General features: G+C 41.0%; 1 protein-coding gene across 2 annotated transcripts in view; it reads right to left on the reverse strand.

Annotated features, from left to right (window-relative positions):
- LOC140544184 (zinc finger protein 385C-like) overlaps positions 1-20,230 on the reverse strand; it is a 125,184-nt gene that overhangs the window by 27,750 nt on the left and 77,204 nt on the right. For both annotated transcript variants that reach the window (XM_072667596.1, XM_072667597.1), the window contains 2 exons: positions 5,090-5,232; positions 1,713-1,823 (listed from right to left, as the gene is read on the reverse strand). In XM_072667596.1, the coding sequence (XP_072523697.1) occupies positions 1,713-1,823; positions 5,090-5,232 (254 nt within the window). The remainder of the gene's footprint in view (positions 1-1,712; positions 1,824-5,089; positions 5,233-20,230) is intronic.

Here is a 20,230-nt window from a genome sequence, read left to right on the forward strand (position 1 = left end):
CTGGAAAATGACCTGCTCTCTTTACATATGTGCTCACTTGGACATTACCCCGCAAATAAAGTGCAGGTAATATCTGAAAATACAATATACCAACAATGCGGACATACAGCACCTCTGGGGGAAGTCTGGAAGAGTTCTGGATCACTGGGCACGTCTGGAAAGAGCTTAATAGAAGATTCAGGGTGAATTAAAGTCTTCATCTCTTGTAGGATCTATTTCTTCAATTCAACTAAACTCAATTATACATTTTCCTCACCCAATAAGTCTTGGTTACTCGTTAACAGTGGCCAGTGTTGATTAGTGTAGTACAAGTCACATGTGTGCACTCAGCAAGACGAATTCCATGTGCACCACACCTAATAAATAAAGAAATGAAGCCGATTCTGGTAAGTACCTGCAGCCACAGCATGTTTCAAATTCTCCTTTTAAAATTGCACATTAGTCAAGCGGGAAGGATGTGAGGACAAAAATGGGGAGAAATCTGCAGAGGCATGAACAGAGATGGAGCGATAAGGTGTTCAGCGTGAACAAGAGGAAAAGAGGACACTGATTGGCTGAGTTGAAGCGGCAGACTCCGTTACTAGAGACTGAATACAGCAAAGAAAAGACTCTTTAATTAGCTTAACTGAATAGAACCATTTATGGAGCAATTGAGAATCTCCAGTCTATCTGGATGTTATTTTGTGTGTGTACGGGGGGGTGGGGTTGTGCTCGGCGTGTGGAGAAAATTGGTTTGGGGGTTTAAAAAACCTACGGGGAGCAAAGAAATAGCTGTAGAGAGGCAAAGCTGTAGAGATATCAAAGAGAGAGAGAGATGGAGAGATAGAGAGACTAAAAATTAGAGAGAGAGAGAGAGAGAGAGAGAGAGGGTTTGAAGTCAGCTGTGGGATTTTCTGTTGGTTGCTGATAACAGAAAACACACTTTCAAGAACATGATTCATCTTAAACAACCTTTAAATACAACATGTGTGAGTGTGTGTGTGTGTGTGTGTGTGAGAGAGAGAGAGAGATACAGAGAGGGTGGGAGACATACAGAGCGAGACAGAGGTATCTGTGTCAACAGTAATACAGGCATGTATTACAGCCTAGTGAACACCACATTATTTACACACACTTTAAGGACAGAAGTATTGGGACACTCACGCATTCATTGTTTCTTCTGAAATCAAGGGTATTAAAAAGAGTGTATCCTTGGAGTAACTGTCCACCGCACCTCATCCCCAACTCATCCCAAAAGTATTGGATGGAGCACCATCCATCATTCCTGAGTGGTGCCAACAGGTTCATGTTTATCTGCTCCAGAGAGTCCTATTCTATTGGCAATACTTCTCTCAAGGGACTAGACAAGCTGTGTGTGTGCATGTGCACATCTGTGCCAGCAATGGTTGCAACTGAATGCATTCATTAGAAGGTGTGTCCACAAATATTTGGGCATATAGTGTAGGGCTGAATGATGTGTCATTTAAGTAATAATAATTATTTCTCACATTTAATTCAGCGAATCACAGCATTGTATGGACAGCTCTATGGGAGGACAGCTGAATAAAAATGAAGTTTAAAAAAGAAGAGCAGCCCAGAAAAGTGCCAGTGTGTAATCACAGCAGCTCAGGACAAACACAGACACAGAAAAGCAAAGTGAATTGAATTTAGAGAAAAAGGGAGACCGAGATAGAGAGATAGATAGATAGATATATAGAGAGAGTCTCACTGACTGTAGAATTGAAGCGGAGGTGACAGATGTTGCAGGAGATGATCTGTTTCTTTTTGATTGGCTGTGGCAGGCCGAACGTGTGGCTGATCACCGCCTTCTGAACCGGATCCATCTATAGACAGGACACACACAGATGTTTCACTCTCCAAACATTCAAAACTGCAAGCCAACTGCACCTGCATCACCTCCCAGTGCTGCTCATACATCGCCTTCCATCGCTCACATTCTAGCTACACATTATTATTATAATAATACACACTCCACATAGTCCAGCCAGACCCCTACCAGCGGACCACCTTTCTTAATCGATTCACCGTGACGTTCTGATCAGGTAAATAATCCTCCATCTAACACATCAAACCCTCCACGTTTTCCTCAAGGAGACAACCTACTACTAGCGGCAGGGCTGTTCGCTAACAGTCTTCGACAAGGTGGTGTGACGCAGCCGTGAGGGGGGAAACGCAAGGGTCATTCCTCCACCGAGGAGATTTAATCAGGTTACATAACACTGCGGCCTGGCTGACCGCATTTCAGCACCGAGGGAAACTCTAAATAAAGGAGATCTGCTGAAAGAAAGGTTAGCAGACTATACAAAAACCAGCATACATCTGAAGATAAGGACCTCCGTCATACATCACAGCGCAAAAGTCAAAGACCATTAACACCCCACTTATTTTATTTCCAGTCAAATCGGTCAGTATTTTGGTCAGTATTGACTAAAAAAAAGGTCTGCCAGAGGTCAACAGAGAATGGGCAGACTGGTAGAATGGAGCTGACAGAAAGGCTACAGTAACTCAGATAAGCACTCTGTGCGATCGTGGTGATCAGAAAAGCATCTCAGAATGCACAACCCCGTCCAACCTTGAGGGCTACAGCCGGTGCAGCGAGCAGAGGCTCACCAAAACTTGGCAGTTGTGGACTGGTCTGGTAAATCTCGATTTCTGCTGAGCCACACAAATGTCCGGGTCAGAATTTGACACTAACCACATGAATCCATGGACTCAATCTGTCTCGTGTCAACAGTTCTCTCTAGTTTTCCGTACATGATTACATATCCCTATTCCAGCTACGGCAGCATTTTTTATTCCAGACATGCTGCTCCTTTGCCAGTCCTTTAATCTACCGTTCGCTAATGCTTTATCACTTCCACTTTACCTCGGCACCCTCTCCGCCTGCCCCCTGCTGAGATAACAAATCATGTCTTTAATCTTCAGCTCAGATTGAATTGAGTGTCCAACTACATTTAGCTGAAGTGCCTGCGCAAGTGTAGAAGGCGTATAGATCTGTGCATTAGAGCAGGGAGAGTACTGATCTACTATCAGCCGCTGTCTGCGGAATCCTAATGCATATAATAACTGGACGAATGAGGGGGCTGAATGTAGATCGGCAGACTCACTGTGTTCTGCATATTTTGGAGAAGTACTGTCGGAGAGTGCTGTAGTCGTCAGCCTTCGCCAGGAAAGACTGCATAATGTCTGACACAGCGGGCAAACTATGGAGGGGAGAAGCACGAGACCAAAGGCTGGGGCTGTTTTGACGGCATGTGGAGGAACAGTAGCCAATAGTCTGTTTTTGTTGTCTCGTTCCGCCTGCGTCGTTTAAATAGCACCGGTGCTGATGGGCGTGGTGGTCTCAAAATGAGGGGTTTTCTGGTCAGGCGTATTGCTGTCTTTGCAACGGAAAACACAGGAGCTCCAGGAGGTCCGTTGTTATCTTGGCAGTGAATCGTCAACACAGGTGCGTGCAGCCTGACGCTCATACACCCCTGCTTTGCGCCACTGAAACCTGGCTTTTAAAGGGAATGGCGAGTGACGTGCTGATTGGTTTATTGCACGTTACGTCCACATGATTAAAAAACACACATGATTAATTGCTCGAGCCGAACAAGCCGTACTTTTGCCGTTGTTACAATAGCAAAGACACACAGACACGCCCTAAATCAAGCTGCACGGTGCGAGGTTGACGGCTCGCCAAAAGATAGGTCAAATAGGGCCCAATGAATGAATAATTGGCACGGACCAAATGTTTTGCATCTATTTATTTATATCTATAAATCCTCAGCTAGCTCTTCCCTCTACCATCGAAACTAGTCTACACTCCATAGCTATCCATTTTGCAATTGAGTTTGAGTGCCACTGGTAGACTTGCTGGTAGTCTGCGTTTGAAGGCCTGATCCAGTGTTTATATGCTGAGGTTGGCTGCTAGCTCTAGCATTAGGCATCATTAGTACTGGCAGTACTCCTGTGGTATGTAAATTTACACACACTTTGGGACACTCAAATTAACCCACAAAAAAAAAACACTGATTAATTGTGCCAGCAATGGTTGCAACTGAATGCATTCATTAGAAGGTGTGTCCACAAATATTCGGGCATATAGTGTAGGGCTGAATGATGTGTCATTTTGGCAATAATAATTATTTCTCACTGGCAGTACTCCTGTGGTATGTAAATTTCTTGCTGCAGAACCTGCAGAGCACAGTGCTCGTATTCATCGTTTCGTCTATGAAAGGTAAATACGCTATTAAGGGGGGCAAGTAGTGCAGTTTTGATGGAATCAATCATGTTACAGTGACCGGAACAATTAATCAGTGTTTTTTTTTTTGTGGGTTAATTTGCCAGCCCTAATATTTATTATAATATTTATAATATTTATTATTTATTATAAAGATTTGATTTGATAAGCACTTTTAAAGATACCCAATGACACTGTACAAACAGAAACAGAAGTAAGAGGCTAAGAAAATGAAATACTTGTACTCTTATACAGATTACACTCTCTCCACTTAGGACTACAACATTAAACAATGCAGGACTACATGTGCATATCCTGATTTGACGCGTCCGGATTTTAGACTATTCCTGTTAAGTAAATCCTGAATAGTAATTCAACTGATTAAAAATAATAAGCAACTGATATATTCTTGGATAGTGGTTCTCAAACAGGCCATCATGGACCATTTTTATTCTCTCAATAGGGGCAGAGTAAAAACATGGACCATCCAGGCGTCCTGGTTTAAGAACCATGCCTACCCAGAATCAGGAGTAACTTCCATTATTTTTATTGTGTACATAGTGGTAATTTATCTACGTTTTTGCATCTGAGTGTCTTGCTATCCCCTTTCTGCTGTGACACTGAGAATTTCCCCACTGTGGGACTAATAAAGGATCATCTTGTCTTATCATATCTTAAGATCGAACCCACAACCCTAGGCTAACGCTGTGGCACATGCACTAACTGGTGTGGCGCCATACTGATCATCTTCAAGTTCATCTGTTTAAGCTTGAATAAGATAGTTCCGCTCAGTACTGTGATGTTGCCCCAATGCATTGGGTAGGGTGATGTATATGAAAAGAAGGCAACTGTGATTACACTGACCGTGTTGAAGTTGGGGAAAAGGCTAAGTGGGGAAGAGCCATTGACTCTCAGAGGGAGAATGTGCTTCAAGTCCAGCTGAGGCTGCAGTGGTCGACCGGGGAGCTGCAGCGACGTCAGTAAAGGGCTGCCCTGGACCGGACTACCTGCATGGACAGAGAACAAGAATCAGGGGAATGTTAACCAACAGAATTATTACGACTCCACTGAAGCGTATCTCACAAAACAGAGCCCGAATACAGATCTGAACAGACCTCAGCATTGAGTAGTGAGTTATTTGCCAATAATGATTAAGAACCGGAATTATACTTTTGCACAGAAACATCTGATCAGAAAACAGGAAACACAAGCAGTAGAGTTCTTGCTATACTCTAAATGTATCTCTTGACCGTCTTGAAAAGTCTTGAGTTTGCTGTTTCGTTCCAGAAGATTAAGTGACTCTTGATCTTTGCTGAGGTGAAATCTGCTTCCAGGAGATCAGGCACATTAGCAGCTAATCAGGATTAATTAAAAGGGCCAGTGCTCACTCTCTTAATCTCTTAGCTCTTACTCTTCCTCATATATATATATATATATATATATATATATATATATATATATATATATATATATATATATATATATACACATACACACCACATATATATATATATATATATATATACACACCGTATTCTGTATTTTCGCTCTTTACCTCACATTAGCTCTCACATTCTACTTACCTTTTCCCTTCACCTTCTCCCTCTCTCAGTCTATTCCACTCTCTCTCGCCCATCTGTTCCCTCCGAATTCTGCATCATTGCTCTCATATCTTTTGCTTGGACTACACAATATATTAGCGCTGCACACTGTAGCCCTCAGGCAACAAATTACCCTTTCTGCCTCCACTTTCCATCAAAATCAGATTTTTTTTTTTACTATATACCTACACAAGGCTAGATGCTAGATGACATGTTCATCGATGATCCAACAAGGTGCTTGAGTGGGTGTGATGTTCTGAGTGGGGGAAGGCGTATAATACAGGAAATGCCTGCTCATTTATGTGCATGCACGTTTACCTCCAGATAAGTGTGTTAGTGGTTTTAGAGACGTTTGTATTTGTACATGCTTGTGTAAGGAGGTCATCAATATCATAATAATAGGTCCAAACATGGTGTCTCCCTCCAAAATGGGGAAACTGTTTGGCTTATTTAACAAACGACAAAGTAAACCAGGAGGAGCCTTTCGCTGTTTGATTAAAAGATGTGATCAACTTAAAGCCCTCACAGACGAAAGGAAGGTGACAGAACTCTTTTACATAAACACTATTCTCAGGTTGACATCACATCCCCCACAGGAGGAGCTTAGGAGGAAGGGGGTAGTTTTTCATGTATTTATGTTGTGTTCTTCTACTACAGGTTGTTCAGATCCGAGGTATATCCGTGTATCTCGATAGCTCTACCATTTTCAGCAAGTTCGGAGAGACGTCCTGTCCCCCCCCCCCCCACACACACACATGGGACATTCTGATCTACTGCTTGTGCAGCTCAGGGCAAATTACATTTTTACACATGTCTAAATGACAGTACTCTCACCTCTCACTCACCTCCAGAAGGAAACACAAATCTCAGTGTATGTGTTCATATCACAGAAAATGAAAAGCTGACGCTTTTGTAACTGTAAAGTATTCGGGACGTTCGGATCCTAGTCATTTCAGGAACGAAATAATGGCTCATTTGCCCCTGTGACATCCTCTAGACACCATAAACGGACATTATTCACAGCCTGCAGCAGTGAGGAGCGTTCTCAGAAGAGAAGAACAAAGCAGCTTTTGAGGAAGACACTTTCTTTCATTCTCCTGTGATGCCTGGCTGAAAAAGAAGCAAAAGTGGAAATGCTCAGTTTTATCAGGGGGAGTTCTGCCAGCCTCTCAGAACAGCGTGTTCTAAACCAAGAGAGAGGAGGAGGCTAATTCATTTCCATAAGAGAAACATCACAGCAGATTTAATGACACTATAAAATAGTTATTTCACATCAGTGGGCGACAGGAAGCAACAGATATACACACCATATGTACACACACACACACACACACACACACACACACACATCACACATGAAGTGATTTCACTGCAGAGATCAGGGAGGTCAGTCAGACAGTAATATAACACATTAAACTTGTTAGTTCTGGCCAAGCCAGCTGATTGGCTGAGATTCGTTCTAACCGCTATTTTGCTTTAAGAGCGCTGCATCTTCACAAGCACTGTATCACTTTGCTGAACGCTGTTGCTGTGAATCATATAATGAACCAAAAACACAAAACTAAAAGGAATAAGAATACAGAATAACAACAAACAAACTGACTGAGTTTGTTTCTGTGATGTAGCCACAAGCTGCTTGTTAAGGAACAATAATTTGGCGGAAGGAGATGCTAAACATATTAATATTAACATATTTACATATTAAAACATATTAAACGCTACGATCACGGCTTAATGTATTTGTTTCCTACTTTATTCGTTTTCCGAACTGCTGTATAAAAGCAATACAACATCAAGGTTGTGTATTATCGTGAATTAATACAGCACGGAGCTCAAGGAACATATTTCTATTCTATTTCTTTATTATTTATTTATATTATATTCATATATATATATATATATATATATATATATATATATATATATATATATATATATATATATATATATAATTATTATTATTTATCTAAACGGTCAACCAAAGTGGTGATACTTCAGTATTACCATGTATTATTATGCACTGCAGTGTTATTAATAATAAAATATTAACACTACTTAAACCAGTATTGTATGAAAATACACCAGTCTTGCAGCAATCCCTAGAAAGTATTGCCAATAAAACGTCTCTATATGCTAAACAAAATAAATGACAATGTACAGAAGTGTGTTCTCTCTGTAACACACACACACACACGTCTATCTGAATGTTCAAAGCTTCACAGAGTCCTTCACAGCATATTGTACATCTGTTAACTTTAATAATCAAACTTATTCAAACCTGCCCTGGCAACAGGGTCAACGTCCCCTCAGGAACTGTTTATATGTGTAGAAGATGACACTGAAGTAAGCTGCTCGTGTAGGTGTTTGCCTGAGCGGTGCTAGAGACTATTATCCACCCACAGCAGTTAGAGGCCTTCTTTTCCTCGCTTACATGCACACAACCATTTTTATTGGGTTTAGCGGTCTACAGTTGTAGTAAGGGTTTAAGGTCTAAAACGTCTATTCTCTGGTACCTCTGTTCTGTTGAATTTGTTTTAATGTATAACTCAGACCAATTGATTGATTTTCTCAGCGTAATGCAAGTATTTCACAATTCCAACATGTTACAGTATAATCATGCTATGATATTTCCACCACATGTTGCCATCTTGGCTTCTACCATCCTTGCACCTCTTTGATTACCCCCTCCTCTTCCTCACAGCAGGAACGAGACGCTGGCCTGATTATCTGATTGGCATGCTGATTGTTAATTAGTGACTGTGCTTTATAATAACCCCAAAGGGTGGTGCTGTGCATACAAACGAAGACCAACTGCCTTTCTGAGGAATGAGTCAGTGGAGTTTCTTTGTATATACATTTACATGTCAGCGCAAGACACTACAGAGGATCAGACGACGGTTGGAACTAGTTAGCATGGATGTAACCATGATGCATCCAAAATTTGGTGTTGTACTGTATTAGATATCATAATTAATATATGCTGATGAAGTATATTTTTTGATTAATTAATGATTTTTTTTAGTTTTTGAAGCAATGTCCTTTTATTATTAGCTTATTATTGGTTTTTACATTTAAACTGTTCATTTGCACCACAATTACAGATTTCTTGATTTCTAGAATTATAGATTTGCCTCAAAAAAACAAACAAACAAAACTTTATAAACTGATCAGCCTTCTTGTTCAGTTGCTTGGGGCACAATACAATGGTATGGATATGGCATTTACACCTGCAAAATGGACTGAACTTAAGAAAACGATCAATTACGCAACTGTATCAATATTTCTTTAATTTAGTTGATTCTGAGAGCTGTTCCGATCATATCCACGAGTAAAGTATTATGGCAACACTGTGCAAGGCTCCTCTGTGACCGCCGCTCCATGTTCAACCACTAAGTGGCACTACGGAGCTCATGCATGGCTGTAGAAGCTCATTAAAGCCAGCGTAGTACTTTGCTCCAAAGTTATGTTGTTTTTAGCACATCATCATCATTCACAGCCTCTCTAGGCTGGTGATTTTCATAGAGTAAAAGTACACGCCATGCTGAAAGACACTGCAGGGACATTTACAAAAGCCCTGAACGATGATGTACTGCTAAGTTTGCTTGGAAAGGTCCAAACCAGTCCAAACCAACAGTGTCGGTCTGAAGGTCACCACACCACACCATCTGTATGGCTGATTCTGACCAATCGGGACAATGGTCTTGTAAAATACCAAAAATAACACACTGACTGAATGGACAATGCTTGTTGGCAGGTTTTGTGATAGTAGCATGCAAGACAGTCATAATTCATATGTTGTGTTCTGCTGATAACAGCTTCTGTACTTCTAAAGTTTGTGTTATTTTACTTCAGACCAAAGTCGAACAAAACGGTTCCTCTACAGCCAGATGCTTAGTGTACTGAGGAGATTCACTGCAGTTCTGAAAGTTCTCCAATACTGAAGATGTTTCTGCCCAACTACTTCTGAATGTTATACTAAAGTAATTTGTTTAGAAATATAATTTTACTGACTTGAGTCACTGTTTCTTCAAAGCAACAAAGCTTTCGGTTCCTGGAGGAGTCATCCAATAAGCTGTATTCATATTTTCCCATTTCATTACAGCTATAATATCTGAGGAAAGCAAATCTATCAATCTTTTTTTTAGAATTTAGCGTAGACTTTTTGCTAATCATAAAAAATGAGGGAACATTGAATGGCAGAGAACTTGCAAATTCCATTTCAACAGCACCCTTCTAAATGATATTACTTTGCCATATGGCTCAAAAAACTGAAACACCACCACTTTAGGTCTGCAAATACAAAAACCTGTAGATGACTGCTGTCGAATAGTTGAAATCTATATGGGAGGCCATTTTAAGCGAAGCTCTGTCTGATGTACCGCTAATAACAGTGATTTCATTTGCTTCCATCATGGGGCTGATGCTGTTGCCCATTTAGCGTGAGCGTGCAGTGCAATGAGTATAGTTAGGGTTTAATGGACACGGACAAGCAACACAAAGTTTCCGTTCCTGGGCAAAACATTACTGTTAAATGACATCATGATATGCTATTCAAAGTATCGGCAGACTTTTTTGTATTTTATCCCCGCTGGGGTCCACTTTACTGGTTAAGTGGGTTTATGAAGCAAAAATATGTCATGTTTAATTGTTTACATGATCCTTTTCCAATCTTTCTTTACAACTTTCTGATTAAACAATTCAGTTTAAGTCAATACTGTGCCCTTAATCACATTATGTGTACATCTAGAATCTAACATATAGCACAACCAGTTCACAAACCATTCTAATGTGCTAAATGCATATAAAAATAAAGGAATCCGTTCTTCCCTCCACTCATGCAAAATAGCAAGACAACCCTAAAGCATGGGAAAGAAACCCCCATGCTTCATAGCTGGGTAGGAGCTCTTTTTTTCTCTCTAAACATGCCTGTGCTGATAGTGGCCAAAGTCAGGCTCGGTCAGTTCTTAACATTTGGCAAACTGAAAATCTTCTTATCGACCTCCCCTGCATTTTGTTTCAACATCTTTAGATCGTTGCTTGCATGAGCGCAGGGGTTCTGAGTGTTAGCGCAAATAATGAAGAGTCCGTGAATTTACACAGCTTGGAAATTGGCTTCAGCCAACAGTTTCTAATTCCAACTGCTGACCTGCCTCAGACCTAGTTAAGAAGAAAAATGAGCCTTTGGGGGGCGTAGTCCATACTTTTGCACAGGCCACATTAATTTTGATTCTGAATTTTTCTATGTTATGAAAGACAAAGTAACTGGGCATTAGGATTTACTGAAAATAGTGTTTATGCTTGATTATCTACAGAGGTTCACAATCTCAGATACCTACATCGGATGTGATTCATGCACTGCTGGAACAGATCAGATAAGATCAGATAAAGATCACTGCTTTATTTTTATCCAGATCAGTTTGGCTACATTTTTCTCACAGTAAGAAGCAGGTCACAGACAGCATCCTATAAGATTCGCTTGGAAGGTCTCGAACACTCAATTATGAGCATGACTAACACGTTAACCAGAAAACCAGAAAAGACGGTAGCTCGGGTCCTCACGGGAGTGAAATTGATCTTCTCTGTGTATGTGTGTCTCTGCCTCCTCCCTGCTCTCTCTCCATCCGTGGAGATGGGGTAAATGTAGAGAGAGCGGGCTCAGACTGAAATGGGTCGTTCCTCTTAATCGGCTTACCATGGCTGAGTTCTGGAGACATGGCCGCTCTCAGGCTCTGATTTACTGAGGGGTTGAGTGTGTAAAACCTGCAAACTTGAGAACACCTTCAAAAAAAAAAAAAAGGGGCAAACATGGTCTACGGAGGATTGTGGTTTTCGAAGGTGTAGAATAGCACATGCTATTCATTTTGCTGGTGTTTTGCTAAAGGGTTCAAAACAGGGCGGTGCAAATGCAAGCAGGTGAATATCAACCTGTGCCATCACTGTAAACACTGCAGACGCGATATAGGCATTTGACCAGCCTTTAGCTGGTGCACTAACATCCGAACACAGCGTCCAAAGCGCTGGTCAATGACCTCGTCCAACATCGCTACCGTGGCACAAGCTTGTTGGCCCAGGGGCCTCGTCCAACATCGCCACTGCTGCGTTAGAACACTGGTCAATGGCCTTGTCCAATATCAGTAACACGTCGTTAGCATCGTGTTAACATGCTGATTTTGGATGAAGCCGGTAGCTGGTGTTTTTCGGAAGCCGTATTTGTGTTTGCTACCTTTACATGACTCAAATTCCTTTAAGTGTTCACTTGTTTCAAATGTAAGTTTCAGACACTAACAAAATCAAATCTGAATTCTGGTCATTGTTCAGTACATATCCAGCAAACGCAGCAAGCAGCAGCAGTAAGTGCTCGTGTTCTTAATAAAGTAAAGTAGATGTTGGCAGAAATGTTGGCCACTCGTGGGCCTGCGGAAAAATGTTGGATTTCACTGTCATGTGTTCGATTGGAGTAATAAGCCCTCTTCGCAAGAACCGTAAATACACACAAATGCCAGGAAAAAGAATTTCCTTTTTTGGCTTGAGAACTTTGAGAGTATTTACCTGAGATGTGCTGGCACGTATCGGTGCCTGGACTGAAATTCAGTGACGCTTGAAAGATTGTTTCACACCTGCAGACGCTGAAAGAAACAGCCTGCTAATAAGTAGCTAATTGCAACAAGCTCAACACGTGCACACCCTGGCAGGAGGGCGTGCCAGACAGGCATGGTCTTCTTCCACAGCCAGAGGCTCCAGTGACTCCATGTGCATCTGCTCCCTGTCATTCACTCACTCGTTCTAATGCTTTTCAGAGAGAACATGGAAACCATAAACTGTACAGTATGTCACATATGTGTGGACCAATGCTATAGACATGAAGGCATTCCAATCTTTAGCACTGTCCAGTCATTCATAGACTGCTTCGAGAGCGAACACTTGGTCCCTCTGCAAAAGCTCATGTTTTGAGACCTGGCCATCATTGCTGTTGCTTTAGCTGAGGCGTAGATACCCAGCAACTGGTACTTCCGACAGACAACATCTGGAAACCATCTAGCGTTCACTAAAGAGTTGCCTATATCAAAATCACACACATAAACCAACGGGCAAGAGCCTTAACACTTCTATTAGTATTGTCCCGGAAAATGACACGCTGTGATCTGGTGATGACTGCAGCTTCTAAGGGTCAAAGTGCGTTCGGAAATCCACCCTGATATATTTAATGCTAGCCGAGAAACAGACGCAGCTGACGTAGATCAGAACGACTTTAGATTCTTATTATGATCAGTTTCAGCTGAAAGGGGATTAACACACATACACTCACACTCACACACAGTGGACGTGAAATAGGAAAACGAGGGCTTAATCTCTCTATTATCAAAGGATTAAGCTTTGGGATGAGTCATGAGCTCGGAGAAGACTGTTTTAAGAGTGGAGGAGAAATGAGGGCAAACATCCTATTTAACTAAACCTACCAGAAGAGAGGGAGGGAAGGTGGGTGACAAACCACAGTGAAAATAGACAGAGGTTTTTTTTATTTTTTTATCAACATTAAGCCCACTTTAGGATTACCCACCCCCACTAGCTTAATTCACTGTTTTTTTCACTATGTTTTTCCTTCCTCACAAACACTTTCATCGACTGTTCCCTAAAATAAAAAAGCCATTCCAATTTACAAATCACAGCTACAGGACTGCCTCTCATAGGAACGCGTGAAGAGCCGTTTGTATGAACAGTTGACTGACTGTTGGACTGAATGCTAGTCAGAATTTCTCACCATTTTTTCTTTTTCTTGAAGCACAGGCGTTTTTAATGCAACCATGACGGCTGGCAAAAACCCTTCCGGCCCAGTTTCCAGTTTCCTGTCTCCAGACAAGACAAGCATATTCACCATTAGTGTTGGACACTGAATCCACAAGGGCTATTGAACGGCTATTGAAAGAAAGGCAATTACACACAGGTAATTTCAAAGAGCTGTTTCAGGAGCAGCAGCAGGACAGCAGGCCAATTTACCTTGAGGCCCCCTATACACATAATTAAAAGGACATCAACTTACAGTCCAAATAAAGACAGTATTTACATTAGTAAACATTTTTTTACACTTGTGAGTCGTAAAAAAAAGTGTCGAGATAGGCAGGTCAAGCAGTGGTACAACAAAAACACAATCGCAGGAAACGACTGAAAAAAGTTTCAATGATAGGAGTACAGTCGGATTCGCGGAAAGTCGTTATTTATTTATTTATTTATTTGTGTTTGATGAACTACGGAGGTTCTGTTGACTACCGAGAAAGTTTACGACATTTAAGACATGACTAAGTATGAAGATATGACCTGAGATTTGTTCTCATCATCGCAGCGCTGGCATCTAACATTTAGAATCCACTTACTGACACCTCTCCTTCCAACAGGGTTTGAGTCAGTGGGGGGAAAAAGGCCACCGTGATTGACGAACGCTACAATTATACAAGCACAGCTGCAGGGAAAGATTAGATTGAGGCTTCTAAATTTAACTGAGTAGGCAAATTGTTTCATAATCAGCCATCATTACTGTGATCTAATTGGGCCACGTGTCAATGACGCATGCCAATCAAATGTGGTTTGCAGAATGACGTGAATACTAATTTGAATACTCTGATACTCTTCGTGAGGTCATGAGTTCAGGAGATATTTCTGAACTGCTTTGAGGAGAATGTGGAATCAAGATGTTTAGGTTTAATCATAAAATGTATCTTTCTCTCAAACCTGAAGTATTATTGTGCAAATGTTGGACTCTAAGCTGAATGTGTTCTGCATCAGAAACACAGAAAGCTAAATCACTTTTAGATGAAATTAACGGTACAAGAAATATCGTGAGTATCGAGAATATCGTCAGTGCTTAATAAACACAGCAAATTTTACTACAAACAATTGGACTGAAAAGCAGCAGATGTTGAATATAGATCACTGTACTCGGGAGTACGGGAGTTTCTGAATAGTAGTTTTTTAGTCTCGCTAAGTACAGGGTCCAAAACCAGTTCCGATGCATTTAGGCTGATTCTGCACAGCTCATTGAATAATAAGGTGTACCATGATATTCAAATCACATGAAATTGTTACTGTGGATAATTTGAAATACAGTCACTGCATCTGAGTAAAATGAGCTGCAGTCGAAGGTTACATGCTTACCAAGCTGATTAACAGATAAACACATTTGTTTTTATACTAAAGGTGCCACTAATTCTGAAGGGAGCAATAATCAGACACCAGATGAACATGTTATGTTATTTGTGATTTGAGAAATACATCATATTTTGGGAAAATATAATACTTTTCTATAATCGCCATAGAAAAAAGGCCTAATTGGGGTACGTACAACACAGTCAAATGCTTTTCAATGAAAAAGGGCAATGAAGAAAAAGGGCCCAAACATGCTACACACACAGAACTAGAAAGCTACGTAAATAGAAAAAAAATAATTACTAGCAGGCTTACAGAGAGATAATGAAACATCAGGACAAACAGACCATTTGCCAATTATTAGAAAGGTACTTTACAAAAAAACAAGACAAATATAGAGCAAATGGAGGCAAAAACATTTTAAAAGCATCAAGACCACAGCAAATATGTAGTATATCCACTTGTTGCTTTGTGTACTACCTAGTAAGGATATGTATTTCTCAAAATGACAAACAAGCCACAGTCAAACTTCAGAGATCAGGGTACACCAGGGTAGTAGTGGACGCTATGGCCAGAAATGCATATGATGGTACGATTCAAACGGACGACGTTGTGCCACACACCTGAGCTTCAGTAACTGAGGAGCAGCAAGAGGCCATTGAGTTATAAGCGAGGCTGAGAAACTGACAAGCTGGACCGAGAGACAAGCAAGCGGGAGGCCGGCACCATGCCTTTGAGTGCCGAGCGGGGCTAAAAGACCAGCAAGCGAGTGGGAAGCTGGCACTATTCTCCTGAGCGACAAGTAAGGCCACAAGATGGGCCGGGAGGCTGGCGGACCGCCTCCTAGGGGTGGCCAGGTCTATGAAGACCATGACACAACCCCCCCCCCCCAAGTGCCAACCCCCTGAGCTTTGCCTCAGTTTCCACAGCATGGGCAACAAACTGAGCCCAGGCTTTCAATCCTGGTGAATAATATTGATCTCCATGTGGGGAGTACAACAATCACTTTATCTGCCAGCGTAAACCTATGCAGCTGAGTGACCCTTTTGCTGGTGCAGGAATGATGTTCTTGACCCTGGAGCAAATTCTCTAGCATTAAGTGACCCAGTGAATGGAAATTTTTGGGATCAGGAACTCTGATTACACAGAAAAGTGTCTCTTCACAGCATCACCAGTCATTTTTTCGCCCAAATACTCTTGCTTGCATCTAGAACATACAGACACTGCTGGAAATTGGCAAATGTAATGCCTGATGTAAGTGGTAATGGCAGATAGTAGAGCAAACAGATTCACGGGATGCACTCTGGTGTTCACGCTAGGCTACAGCCAAACCCCAAGAGACCAACTAATCTTCCAGTTCTTACATCCACGACACTGTTAATCAACCGGTCAAGGTGACTGAGTACCAATTCACCCATCCTTAAAGAAGGCCCTAATTTTCATTTGTTTCAACCATGACCCAGTCTCTCTCCCATTTGGCCTTTGTATAATTTTGGGGAAGGGGTGAGGTAGTTAATTATACGTTGATCGCCTGGGGGAAGAAACTGTCCTTTAGATGACTGGTGCTAGAGCAGATGTTCCAGAAAAGTGTGCCAGATGGCAGTAATCTGAAGAGGCCTTGGTCTAGGGTGTGTGGTACCTGTTGACACTCTGTATCACAGCATTTCTTACAGATGTCTCAGAAAAGCGAGAGTTGTGGCTCGATGGCTTTGGTTGGCACTGTGGAAGCTGTGAAGGGTCCTGGAAGGCTGGCTAGCGTACTTGCACACATTTATAAAGTGAATGTGCCGTTTTGCCTTTTGAAAGCAACATTTGTAGGCCAGAATATACATTGAGATACATCTCCCAGGATATTTAAATCAACCAGTAAATGCCAGTCATAAACAGTTATCACCATTAAACACACATTTACACTGACGTTTAGTAACTTTTTTGTCCAATATGTAGTTTGTGTCCAATAAAGGCATTTATTGGTAGCCTATAACATTTGTATTTTTTATATTCCTTCTACAGGAGTCAATTCTCCAATGGATGCATTGGTTAAAAAAACAAAACTGATATATACAGCCTTTAATGGAATACAGTAACTGACAGAAAATTACAGTTATTTTATTTTTTAATTAAACATAATTTAACATTTGTTTGCATGAAATGGTGACATTCTTGTTGCCAAGTGGTTTTACTTATATTTAAAATTCTCTACACATTTTCTACATTTTTCACATCTGTCACAAACTCCCATCCCTTCTTGGCCTACATGGTACTAGACCATATGCTCTGGTTCTGTATCTTGGCCAGGCTCCTCCCAGGCTCCACCCTATCACAGCACGCCAGCTGCCAAGTATATCATGGCCATTTATATCATTTATATCATGGCTTGTTTATGATATCACTGACTGTTTTCATCTACTGCATTGCGGATGTGTCTACACCTTCACTCAGAAACTGTCATAGTGTATCCAACAATAAAGACAGTATGGAGCTTCTTTTATACAGCAGTAGGAAACATGGTTGCACATACAATGTCCAAATCCACACGCTGTTAGTTTTACTACGTGGACACATTAACTGCTCAGACAAAGACTCTGGATTGATCCACCAGTAATACTTCAGGGCTGGCACGGTTAAAAATGGGTCCTGGCTAGCACGAAACTGCTAAAGCTGTTAAAGCTTTTAAATGGCTATGTCCATTTTACACACAGGGGGACCATTCAGTTACAGCTCATAGAGACCTGAACAAAGGCACTAGGAGAGCCTCTCAAAGAGAACACTCCATTTTCCTGACAACTTAAAACACCCATGTGTTAAATAAATCTTTCTTTATTGTTACAAAAGCCATTCTGAAACTGCTAGCAGCTAAAAGTGACAGGTTATGGTCTGAGTGTGTGTGTGTGTGTGTGTGTGTGTGTGTGTGTGTGTCAGACAGAGTGCATTTTTATTTCTTCAAATATGACCTTGTTTTAGATGGTTACATCTGAGCTGTATGTGATATTTTGCTACATGTATTTACATATTCTCGTCGTATTGTTATTCATTTTTAGTCCATTTTAAACATCAGACTTTCTTTACACTGCATAAATATTAATGGAACTCTGGGAAGTGCTCCTTGAAATGCAGCCGCTTTGACTGTGTAAGTTTGAGCTTTGCTATGCAATTTTATAGCTGCATAATTAGACTACATTAACGTCTAAAAGCATGGCTTTGTGTTCTCGTTTGCTCACAAATAAAGAAAAAAACAAACCAAAAACAAGACCCAGGGTCTGCAAGTGGCTCAGTCGTCTAGTGTGCTACCACTATGGCCCAGGGTCATGAGTTTGGATCTCAAACCATGCCACTATCGAAAAGAGGCGGTGGTTGGTTTTGTATGTATCAGAAGAGATGTGTGTCCTTGGGTTTTTCTAGTCTGCAAAATAAAGCTGTAAGCATGTAACTTCTCAATTAATTAATAATAAAATATATCTTCTTCTACTTATAAGCACAAATGTGGTGTAACATGATTATTTAGAATCTGCACTTTCCACACAGTTCCCTTACTCTTCTCAATAAGCTAATTATTATAAGGTACATATTGGTATATATGTTAGATATTAAAGGTTTGTACTAGTGTTGCACTAATACCGGTATCACATTGGTATCAGCTTTGATACAGTGCTTACACTCGGTATCGTCATTAGAGAGCACCAATACCATGAAGCTTACTTCATGGTACATTTTTGTGAGAGCATAGCTACGTAAAGTAAAAAAAAAAGTTATGAAAAAACTTTACCAATGAGTACAAAAATAAATAAATAAATAAATAAATAACCTCTGGTGTACAAGGTACAAGGTGTAGTGCGAACTTCAAAAGCCCAAATACTCAGAAATGCATCTATTCTTTAAATCATTAACATCAAGACAGTACATAAAAACTATCCTATACACCATACAGCAGTGTGTGCAGTGCACCAGGCAGCAGGTCAGGCCATTTGTTTTATATATAGTGCCCCTTTCATTTCATACTGGGTCAAAATTTTTCAATATATATTAAAATATTGACCCCTAAAATCAATTCATGACTTCTAGCACTCTGCGGTCATTAAAAACTTAAATGTAATACAATGTAATTTTCTTTCTGAACTCGTAAACTCGAAAACGTAACAGCGCTCTGCACAGTCTAAAATGATACGTGCTTGCGGGCTATTTCTACTCTCAATTTTATCCTCAACCTTTTTGAGGAGTTTTACATCTGCTCGATGTTAAAAGCTTGCGTCAAAACTCCGTTCAAATATCTCTAGTCCGGGTCCTTTTATTGAACCAACCATCACACAAGTTCTGTAGCTGCCCGCAACAGATTTAAAACCCTGACGCTGGCCTACAAAGCCAAGAACGGACCAGCCCCTCCGTAATTGATGGCGATGGTCAAAAGCCGATCTGCACCAAGAGCCCTTCGAGCTTCAAGTACGGCTCGGCTCGACCCACCATCCCTCAAAATCCGCGGAAGACGAGCGTCCAGGCTTTTTTTCTGTCCTGGCACCAAAGTGGTGGAACGAGCTGCCCCTGGGTGTCCGAACGGCCGAGTCGCTCGCTGTCTTCAAACGCAAACTGAAGACCCTCCTCTTCTGAGAGTACTTGGACGAATAGTTCTATGGTCGCCTTATTGTATTGTGTTTAGCAATGTCTAAGCTTGGTGGTATCTTTTGAATTATTAGTCTATTCTAACTAGCTGAGGTTTTCTTGGGTAAATAGCAAAGCACTTTGTAAGTTGCTCTGGATAAGAGCGTCTGCTAAATGCCGTAAATGTAAATGTAAGTTCATGACATGCCTTTAATCCAACAGGTTTGTTCGTTGGTATTGAGTCTACTGCGCTTATAACGTTTTTAACATTAGCTAGATGGCTAGCTTTCGGTGTCAAATTAACTCCATAACTGGACATCTTGTTCAATTTAAAGATTGGATGGATGGTGAAAAACGCAGGGAGTTGCTTTAAGACAATCTGTCTGAGGCTTGATAGAAACAGCAAATGGTCACAAGGCCAAACAACGCAGAGGTGGACAAATAGGAAAAAGGTGAATTTTAAAAGTCCAGATCTCAATCCAATAGAGAACCTGCAATTTGCAAGTTTTGGTCCACAAGCATCAGCCAACCAACTTTAATTTACCAAGAATAGTAAAAGTCACCCTCAATTTGTGAGCAAAGCTGGTAGAAACCTACCCCAATAGCCACTCGACACACCACTCAACCATTCCATAAATGTCTATCTCCTCCTTCTACCTCCATCATCACCCAA

This window comes from Salminus brasiliensis, chromosome 22, assembly GCF_030463535.1.
Source record: "Salminus brasiliensis chromosome 22, fSalBra1.hap2, whole genome shotgun sequence".
In the NCBI taxonomy this organism is placed as follows: Eukaryota; Metazoa; Chordata; class Actinopteri; order Characiformes; family Bryconidae; genus Salminus; species Salminus brasiliensis.